General features: G+C 37.7%; 1 protein-coding gene across 2 annotated transcripts; it reads left to right on the forward strand.

Moving 5' to 3' along the window:
* The first annotated feature begins 425 nt into the window (after positions 1–425).
* On the forward strand, positions 426–6,593 carry LOC139970383 (putative methyltransferase DDB_G0268948). 2 transcript variants are annotated; one of them, XM_071976025.1, is made up of 6 exons: positions 439–709; positions 1,201–1,361; positions 2,286–2,511; positions 2,827–2,921; positions 4,541–4,675; positions 5,279–6,593. In XM_071976025.1, exons 1-6 carry the CDS (start codon positions 581–583, stop codon positions 5,382–5,384), a joined length of 852 nt encoding a protein of 283 aa, XP_071832126.1. In that variant the 5' UTR covers positions 439–580; the 3' UTR covers positions 5,385–6,593. The 2 variants fall into 2 exon arrangements, 1 of the variants encoding a protein (XP_071832126.1); XR_011794134.1 differs by lacking the exon at positions 5,279–6,593 and having other exon boundaries at positions 426–709; positions 2,827–3,193; positions 4,541–4,668.
* The last annotated feature ends 4,374 nt before the right edge of the window (positions 6,594–10,967 follow it).

Here is a 10,967-nt window from a genome sequence, read left to right on the forward strand (position 1 = left end):
TCGCTTTTCAAAACTTTCATTGGCCTCTCAACAATATATATTCTATAAATCTATATTCTTCGACATGTAGGTATATATATAAACGACGTTTGATTTGCATCCACACTGATCGATCTTCTTGACAAAGAGATGCCTATGTGAAAATTGGCAATGGTCAGATTATTTTTCCAATTCCATTTTTAACTCTCTGAATGTCAACTGGTTGTGCGATAACATGAAAGGCAGTATTTGAGAAAAGTAATACATCAGTGAAATCTTTGAAAATCTGTAAGGCGTATCAGGCCGACGCCCCAGGACTGCTTGCCGGCACAGCGGACGTGTATTACTCCTGCACCGGTTAACTGTATCAGTAATACCACCATTAGAATATGGTACATATCCACACCTGCTACGAAGGTTAAGGGGACTGCCTGAGACCAAGTGACCAAGAAAAACAGGAGGAGGAAATCTTTAAAATTTTGCGGGAAAATGGTTCACTTAGCTATTTTATTGCTAATGTTTATACACTTGTATCCTGTTTAAGCAGAGTTGTAGGTCAGCCTGCATCTAACACACTACAAGGACCTATCACAGTGAGGAAATGTCATCTCATCAGGAAGACACCAGATTGTTCCAAGGAAAAGACCATTCAGTTACATACCAAAGATACAGACCAAAGTATGAGGGCTACAATATTGTTGAAAAATTTATGACATTTCTACAAGAGCAGGTAAAGATAGTTGTGAATATTATATTGATTGGTGTTGTCATAGGCCTATCTTAGTCTAAAAAGTAAAAGTAAACAAAAATAATGCCTAATTATCAATCGTAATTGAGGAGGATGAAACTGCTCAGAAGGTGCATGACACTTGACAGAAGGAGATTTGCAATGTACAGGAGAATCATGGTACTCTTATTATTACCTATCTTTCTGGAACTAGACATTTTGGGACAGTTCTGATTCACTTAGTTAAATGCATGCAAGGCAGCTAATCAGATATATTAACTAGTGTGAATCAAGCTGGATCCCCCCCCCCCCCCAACAGCTAGACCATTGATCACAGCCAGGTGTTTCCCATACATTTATATTTTGATCTTATGGGATGTGTTGCCCAGCTCTGCAAGTGCCTAGTAGAACATTACATACATGGAAACATCACTCACACATGTTATCTGAGAACTTTGAGCAAATAATGCTTTAGATTCATTGTTATCTTATAGTGTCCTCCTCCATATCAACTTGCGTTGGATCTGGGCTGTGGATCAGGTCAATCAGCTCATCTTCTTGCCTCTCACTTCAAAGAAGTCATTGGCATGGACTGTAGTGAAGAACAGATTAAAGCAGCTCAGGGATCATCCACTTTAACCAATGTGTCGTTCAGGTAAGAAAGCAGCTTATGTGAATGTTCCGTTATAATTGCAACTTAAGCTACTCCAGTCTCCAAGGAAATGAAATTTAACTCTGAAATAATATTTTGGCTTATTGCGAATATATGTCAATGGGTAGGAGAGAAAGAAGACTTTTCCCCTTGGCAGTAATCAACTCATGCTGAAGGTGGAAGGACTACAGCTTAGAAGGTTATTGGACATTAACATGAAGTGTGAATTGGGGGATATATTGACAGGTTAATTGGGTTAATTGAAGAAAGGAGAAAACAGTTCCCCTGAAAATAATGGAATCATCCGTAAGAGATTCATGGACTACCACGTGGGTATTTCAAATAAGTGTGAGTGGTTGGTGATATCATACAGAGCAGTCAATTTACTTTCGTTACTAGCCTACCTGTTACTGATGCAACTCTGTTACACATACATCCCACTGGGGATGATCCACGATTTGAGAGGAGTGATTAATTCATTCATGCACACAACTGAAAGTACCCATTGCAGTTGTTCTTAGTACATGTTCACAGTAAACATAATCAACCAAAACTACGGGGGAAAATTGTTATCCGATTTTGCATCGCAAACTAGACATATTGCTATACAAGTGCAAAGATGTAAAGAGACAGTTCAAAGCTTTCAAAACTGCTCCACAAAATTTGAACACTAAATTATTCCCTAACTGACATTAATTCATTGATCTTCTTGGACAACCTTCAAAGAAATCCAGCCATTTATAGTAGTGATAATAAAACAAAATTTCTTGACTGGTCCAAGGTATATGAAAATGAAGTGAAAGTCCTGGTTAATTGAGGTTGCCTGTTCAGCTCTGTGAATTAATACACAATGTAACTTTGTTGTTATTTATATTGTTACTGTACTTTCGTCATTTCACCTTCTCGATCATTTCATTAATCGAGAAGATGTGGAGATGAGAGCAGTCTTGGTTCTATTCAAGATGGCTCCGTGGATCTCATAACATGTGCACAATCCATTCATTGGATGGACTTGGATGTCTTGTACAAAGAGTTGGACAGAATATTGAAGCCAGGCGGCTGTTTGGCGGCCTATGGCTATCATTCAAACACCGTTCACGTCACAGACGACCAATCAGAATTGGAGACTCAACTACAAGATATTGTGCAAGAGGTGAGGAATTAATGAATGGTTAATATTAAATTTTGGTGTTGGCCTCAAATTTTGACATATTAAAGGTTATTAGATTACAGTAAGACTGCTCATAGAACTTTGAGCATGATTTACCCTTGTATTAACTTTTTAACATATTAGTGATGCTATTTCCTAGAGTCTGGTGTGCAATTGTATTAGTACAACGTGTGTTGAATAAGTGTTTCAGTTGATGTCTTTTCTGAGTTATATCGTCTGTTTTATTTTGACCTCTTATACCTAGGTTATATGTCATTCCATTTTGAAAGTACTTAATCTACAATGTTTCATCCACAGATTAATGACTGGATTATGCCATACTGGTCAGAAAAGATTAATTTGATATACAGTGCCTATAAGGACTTACCGTTGCCCTTCACTGACAATAAAAGGTATAGGAGTGATGCTTTTATGTCCCCTGAACAAAGTATAGAAGGGAATAAGCTTGGTGCTGTCAGTCTACAATTCCTTTGGTTTCCTTACTACATTTTATTTCTGTCGCCATGACAACAACTTGAACGAATAATTACATGTCATAGCCTCTATCAGCATTCGTATCTTAGTTTGAAGGTATCTGAAATAAGATAAATGTGTGGAATGTAAAATGTTTTATTGTTTTGTTATTCCTGTCCAAAGGCAAAACTTGTTATGTGGATCCAAATAAGTGAGTACAATTAAACTATTCATATTTGAAAAGGTCAAAGGTCATTTGACCTCAGAAGAGGTCAAAGTCTGAAAATCTTTTAATTGGATAGATTCAAAAGTTTTCAAAAGTTTGGATGAATTTCGTACGTGACATGTAGATCTATCCGCCTTAGAAAGTGCGGCAAAGTTATTTCCCTTACAGTTCACCTAATTCAGCAAGAAGGTATGTCAGATATAACTTACTTTTTTTTTAGCACTTTTACATATTTCAATTTGTTTTGGTGTTGATAGTTACTTAATAACAAACAAGGTACATGTGATGACAGATCATGTCCTTAATCAGACCATGAAGCTTCAATTCTGCAATTCATCATCAGACGCTGAGAGATTAACCCCCGGCAAATGATCATTTGCCTCAGTTCCAGTTATGTTGTTTTCTGTCATGCCTCATCTGTTCACTGATTAAAGTAGATTATGTAAAAATAACACCTGATCTGTATATATAAATGAGGTTATGCCTGTCATAGTATACCAGTGTGATGTTTAATTGATAAGGCACATGGTATAAAGTTCGTTAATTCCTAGTCAAAAATCATTGTAAGGGAGGAATATAGTCTTTCTTTTTTAGTAAAATAGTGAAAATACTAAGGCATTGTATGTACAGACACTGTTACTGATCTCTGCAACTTTTTATAGCAACTCGGAAATATTACACAGCGTTTTATAGAAAAGTGATGTTGAAATCATAACATTTTGAAACAAAAACAGCACTTAATGTCTAAAAAGGGGAATTTTTTTGACACCATTAAAGTTACAAATTATATAGAATTTTCTCAAGTTTTTGTCATGTAAAGAGTAAACTTTCCAATGCATTTTCCGTAAAGTACCCAGACAGAATAACCTTATTCGAGACATTAGAATTTTGTAGAATTAATCCTTTTTGAGGCATTTTGCTTCCTTTTGTTTATTATTGGCTTAGCACCATCTATAAAAAAAAAGAGCAAGCAATACAAATAAAAAAGAACAAGCAATACAAAAATAGGAGAAGAAAAGAAAATTTGACTGAAGCAGCCACGTTGTATGGCAACAGAGTTCAAATAGATTCTCACCCGGTAAATATATTCACCACTGCATTCGATCTTTGACGGACCACATTACTTGAATAGTGATGATGTGCAGGTGTAAGTTAAGTATATCGACAAGATATATATTAGCATAATGATCAAATCCAACTTGAGAAACAAATCAATTATTAGTTGAGAAGATGAATTTAAATTTTTTTTTTTTTTAGGTCGAGTCCATGTCATGGTCTTTGTGCGAAATATTTGTGTTTCTCGTGTCACTTTGATTATTTTTTGGATAACAGGTACGTCGATGAGGTAAAGTACCAGGAAATGAATGCTGAAGGAGTCTTTGGACTGATTGAGTCTTTCTCCGCTTACCAAATAGCAATTAAGAAACATACAGATGGGACTAAACGGTTCAGGGATTACAGAAGGAAGGGAGTGAATGTACTGAAATAAGGGGGGGGGGGGGGGTCATGATGAGAACCGTTTGCAAATCTCCTCAGAATGTTAACTTAACTAATAATATATAAACGATTTTCTTGATAATTGAGTCACTTTGTGAGAAAGCATATATATATATATGGTCATACTGTTTTCATTTTGTGATAGGTTTGTCCAAAAGGGCATGGACACAAGCATTTTGCATATGTGCAAGAGAGCCTTCTAGGTGGGGTTAGTTTGGCTTTTCTGGGAGGGTTTGTGGGTGGGGAGGGGGAAAGGGTGGGGAGGGGGGAGGGGGGAAAGATGTAAGACTTACTTTTTATCATTGTTGAATTAAAGTTTTTTTTGAAAAGTGTAAGATTCTGTCTAAATAAACCAATCAGCTGTTAGAGGGCTTTTCAAGCGATTTTAAATTTTAGATGAAGACTCTTTTTTTAATCACAAATACTTCAAGGTTCCTATCATTTAATGAGTAATAGAAGTGGCTGTGGGTGAGCTCATTATGCTAGTGTTAGTCTTCATTGCATTCTTCATTACACTTTTACAATTTTTCATTTTTCAAATTTTCACTGGACACCTTTCTGTCTGCTTTCCAGATTTGTGGACTGCATCAGGAAATATTGTGATCAACCAGAGGAGTATAAGCTGAAGTACTCATCCAATCATTTCTTAGTTTTATCGAGGAAACCTGCAAACAAATGATTTAAATAGTATCACTCAACATATTTATTAATTATCCCAGTTAAAGGGCATTCCATGTTCTTGAACAACATAGCATTTCCTGGTTCACAACTATCGAATAATGTCTTTTAATGTGTGAGAGAGAGAGAGAGCTGGTCATTTGTTGCATTAGATGTAAGTACTGTACCATGAATAATCTACTGCTATTAAAACTCTATGATAAATGCTGCATCTAGCTATCATTATTTACATATTAAAAATAATCTGGGCTGATTATATTTTCATCTTTGCCGTATCAGGCCAATGAGGACCCCACGACACCATATTTGGGAAAGGAGAAATTCCACATATCATTTGTACTAGTAAATCAATTAAGAACTCATGGATGGGAGACCTCACTAAATAGAAGGTTCTAAAAGTGGTTGAAACGGCTGATAGAATTTGTTCAGACACTGCATAGTTCATTTGTACGCAAAACCCCAGCAGTGCTGCTGAGCTCTGAAGCAATAGATCACCAATCAAAGGACTATAATATTGATTACATTGAGACTTTAAACAAAGCATTATTTAAAAGAGCTCAAGCACTGTCGGTCTATTTTATATTCTCTTTTATATTTACTTGAGGGAACCGCTGTTGGAATTCTTGTCTTAATTACGTTTGGTATTTTCAACCTCAATGTAACTTGCTTTTGATGATATGTACATATGCATGATCTTTGTATTTGCATATAAGCACCAAGGCACAAACAGATATATTTGTTTACTGGTGTAGTGGACTACAGGTGTAATTGCATTTTTTTTCTGAGATACTAAAGAAATACTTTGTAATATATAACGACCGCATTAATTACTTGGATGAGTCCAGCCAGTTCTATCAATTTTCCTATGCTAATACCACTGTAAATTCTCTTCCCAAATCATTCGTATGCATGGACAGTATGAACAATTTCTAACCTTTATCTGATAGAAACTTGTTATTCAATCAAGTGGTTTAAAGGGGAACATGGAATATTGCAGTATAGAAAAAAAAATTGTCCCAACTGGGTGGATGAATCAGATGGGAAGTTGCATATGCCTAATTAGCTATAGAAATTAAACATTACATAATTTTTGAAATAATTAAGATCGCTATAATAGAGAAGAAAGTTTTATATTTCTTAAAACATTTTTAAGAAAGCTGCAGGGTAATCATTTCTGGGACTAACAAAAATATTCATTTCATGAAAAGGATTACTGACAGTGTGTTTTATTTTCATACTTACATTGTAATATTTAATGCAAAATACAAATATATGAAATGTTTATTTAAACATATTTCCAATAGCTGCTGTGGTTTTTCGTTTTGTGGCAATCTATACAGTGTCGCCAAGTCCCCTTCTCATGTTAAAATTTCAGAAGTCTTTGAGGAAAACAAAGCAAAAGCTAGGCCTAAGCATTATACTAAATTGTTAGAATTAGGAAACTTACTAGCGAAATTGAAGACTCGTGTAAACCTTGTCTGGGCTAGAGGAATTCAGGGGTGGTGCAGCTGGGTGTGTGTGTGTGTGTGGGGGGGGGGAGATGTGATGAGGGAGGCAAACTTTCCCCTCCTTTTGTGGAAACCTCAAAAAGTCCTTTTTTTGTCAATTAGAAGTGCTCCTTGTCAATTAGAAGAAAAGAAATTGCCCAGCTATGGAACATGAAATTAACGGTAATGAAAAAGGGGTCTTTTTTTTATAAGTCAGACCAACTTTACAATACGGAATTTGAGACATAGATGAAAGCACAGAATACCCATTTTGTTGGTGTAACTTTATGGTTTGCCACCTCAAATCAGAGTACTATGTCCCACTAGCTCTCGAAGCTTGTACCCTCTACCCCATCCCCAGATGGAACCCTCAATTTCCTTCCTTCCCTAGAGAAATTCTTCCTTCTATGAAAAAGGGAAAGTAATTACTCCACAATAGGGAAAGAAGACACTAGACTTTATTGCCCTAGAAAATATTCATGGCCAGGAAAATGACACCCAGAAAGTACTGCAGATTTGCGCGGTGGCAATTGGTCCTTTACAATGGCGACACTTTATCTGCTTCTCTTCAAGCCAAAGTTCAATCTCTTCTTTGTAACTCGTGATATGCCAGGCTGCATATTCATAATTTTACTAATAAAGAACTGACACACTGAAAAGGAAAACCACCTTTGTCCCAGAGAGGTTCTAGGGTCCACAGCCTCTCGAAACAATAATTATTCGCATAGTTGTATTTCTCTTCTGTGGGGAGGATACACCCAGACTCCCTTACATGGGGCGTCAGCTGCAACGACCCAGAGCCGCATTTATCCGTTTATTAATCATGGATCCGCCCTGATGATCACTGACGTGCCCAAGGTGGTCGGGACCATGCCCCCACACCCCCATCGTCGGTCGGGGGAAATGGTTCACTCGTGGCATTTAAAAAGCAAATATTCAACCAGGGAAGAATTAGACCACAACCAGGCGCGGCGGAACGGGAAAATTATTGGGGGGGGGGGGGCTAATGTGTGGAGACTATCTAAGCGGAGCGCCACCATCGGTTTTTGGGTTTTTCAAACCCCCAGATGGCCGGAAACGGCACTTCCCGAGTGTTTTATGCTGCGAATACCTAGCCCTAAAATATGGGTCTCAAGCCTACAATTTCTCAGATTTGTATATTCGATGGTGTTTTAAGAGAGTAGCTATTACTCGTAGTGTACTCGCAAAGACGTTTTTGAGTGTAGTAAATTACTACTTGCAATTAAATGCAATAATTAAATAAATGTCATAAGAAAAAACGGAAAGCATTTCTTAATGTCAACAAATGGGTGTGAAACCATTTGCAGTTGCAAATTTCTATGAACCAAGCACTGTCACGAATGCATGTACCCCCAGCATTTACTAAAATTATTACACCTATATATAGTGTACACGTGTGCATCGGACAGATCGACAAGTATGCATTGAAAAATGGCAGATGCACGTTTCGGAGCCTTGGTAGATATTGGGGGGGGGGGGGCTTATCATGCATTTGCCCCCTCAACTTTTTCATTTCAACATTTTCCCCCGTTCCGCCGCCACTGTCCACAACTACGCGTCAGAATATTCCTATTAGACGTTTATATTGGTAGTCGCATTGAAATGTTTCCAGGACAACACCCATCCTTTACAAAATCCTTGATTCGCTCGCCTCTGGTCCTTCTATTCCATAACGGTTCAGGCCGCTTCCTAAATCAGTCGCAAGGAATTTTGAATTCGAAATCTGCGCACGCCATTGTTGCTTAAAATGAAAGGCTTAGCGCTTAGCAAGTGTTGGTGCGTTAGTTTATATTTTCTAAAAAAAATCTGTCATTGTTTATAGAAACGCTTTAATTCAAAGCACTATACTCTTGCGGTCAAAAGAGATCGTCTCAAATTAGATGAACTATAGACATGGTAGACTTCCTAGAAGTTGCCTCATATATGTGTACTTGCATTGACCGTTCACTTGTGCGTTTATTGGTTTATGAGATAATACCATTGGGAATTGGCTTATGTCCAGCATTGATTGATGGCTTTTTATTTTGACAGTTAAAGAATTTTCAGCTGTTCGCTTTGCTTCGATAGGCATGATAGGCATATTAGTTACATATATCATAAGCGTGTAGTGTAGTTGGTCATCTCATTATATAGATGGAGTTTCATTGTCGTTTTAATATATCAAGCTGGCCAATATGAAAAACGATCGTGCTGATTGTGCTGAGATCGACAAATTCCACATTCCACAGATTATGGAAGATAATCTAGGAGATTGCGTCCTACCTGACGTGCTTTTCAAGAAGCAAGATGATTGATAATACGAAAAGGGCCAAATTACTTACTGCAGTGTTTCCTTCTCTCCCCCCCCCCCTTCCCCTTATATTAGAATATACAGTGCGGCATCAGAATTTTCAGAGTGGGGTGAGGGTGGGAAGCAAAGTGAGGGCAAGCAATGAGTTAACTCATCCCAATTGGGATGGAGGAGGTTATGGAAGTGCAAACACGCACCTGTAGATAAAGTGCACATCGCAGGCAAATTTAGGGGCACATGTCATTTCCCCTCCTATCGAATGCGCCATCGGTGAACCAACTTTTTACTTCTTAAGATTATAATTTTTGCATGAAATTCAGATGTGTGACAAAACTTTAATGTCATATAATCAGGGGGCGTACACTGACCATTTACAAGAGGGATGCTGATCGATATCGAGACTGACCAGCTCTTTTGCGATAGAATGCAATGACTAAGCTGAGTAAAGATTCGTAAAAATAAAGCAACAAACGGTAACTTTCTTTAAAATTATAGCAGACTGTATGTACTGTTATTAATAAGTCAGTGCTGAGGGTCCTCTAGAAACTGTATAATTTTAGATAGTACTTGTTTGTCTCCTTGGCGGATTTTGGAGCCCAAATATATATCAGAAAGCCGAGCAATCATCTTACATTTCTCTAGAATGTATCCCAGGGCCCCTAGATGGATCCAGGGGCGAAACCCCGGAGGTCAAGCGTTTCCAGATATTTCTTACTCTCTCGTAGAGAGTTTGAAGCGCCATTAGAAACGTGATAGAGATCAGTTCAACTATGGAAGGTATTCTATGCTCTGGCGGGGGGTCCGCAGTCCTTTCAGATAGTTCTCTTGCAGCTATTTTAAATTAAGCGCTGGTCCATCTAAGGAGCTTCGAAGTTGGAGCAATTTGTTAGCCTGTAACCTTTACCCAAATCTGGGAAATGTAGACGTAATGGAGAATGTTTCAGTTTTATTTAACCTCTCGATGTGAGTTGGGAGGGGGTACTTTGGGGAACAAGCATCTTCATGGGGGAAGCCCCCCCCCCTCATCATGAGCGCAAATATGGATATACTGGTTTGACTGTGCATGCGTTCAGTGTAATTCTTGAGGTACACTGACGCTGCTGTAAATAGGTTGACCAACTTTAAATGATGCATTGAATGTTATTTATTCGTTATCCCTTTAAGTGTGTTACACCGGAAAAATAGGAAAATAGGTGATCATATTTCCTTTCTCCCCATGTCTGTATGTGTCGTTTTGGAATAACATGCCATTATTGCCTTCTCAAATATCTTTAAGAGAATGTACCAAGTATTTTATGATTTCTTAAAAAACATAAGTCATGTTTCTCACTTCTCTGAAATGTTTACTTCCACGACGTGGGTATGTATCTCCTTTGAAATACGATCATACTGTATAATTGTTTACATCATATCTTGGGACATAAAATCCAGTGTCTCAATTTGCAATTTTTCGAAAGTTTCTTATATATTCTATATATATATATATATATATATATATATATATATATATATATACAATCATTCTTGTTCTGACAATCTTTTATTGATTGATTGAATACCACGATGATTTAGTTACCGGAATGAAACCGACTGATTTGAGACCCACTCCTGACTTTCCCCCACGTAAAACGGGGCATGTGACACGTCCAGTACCCCCCCCCCCCCTTGTATTTACGGCCCTGACTGTAAGACATATGCACGGTGACATCAAGAAAATTACATTTCCTTCAAAACGGTATGACAGTTGAAGGGCGGTTTGCTTTGGTTTTCAGACCAGCAGTAGACG

This window comes from Apostichopus japonicus, chromosome 8 (genome assembly GCF_037975245.1).
Source record: "Apostichopus japonicus isolate 1M-3 chromosome 8, ASM3797524v1, whole genome shotgun sequence".
NCBI lineage: Eukaryota > Metazoa > Echinodermata > Holothuroidea > Aspidochirotida > Stichopodidae > Apostichopus > Apostichopus japonicus.

Excerpts from the sequence above, each read along its gene's own strand:
- LOC139970383 (XM_071976025.1), top strand. The coding sequence starts at position 581 with ATGTCATCTCATCAGGAAGACACCAGATTGTTCCAAGGAAAAGACCAT. Across the intron at positions 710-1,200 it reads TGACATTTCTACAAGAGCAG|TGTCCTCCTCCATATCAACT; the intron begins GTAAAGATAGTT and ends GTTATCTTATAG. Across the intron at positions 2,922-4,540 it reads CCCTTCACTGACAATAAAAG|GTACGTCGATGAGGTAAAGT; the intron begins GTATAGGAGTGA and ends TTTGGATAACAG.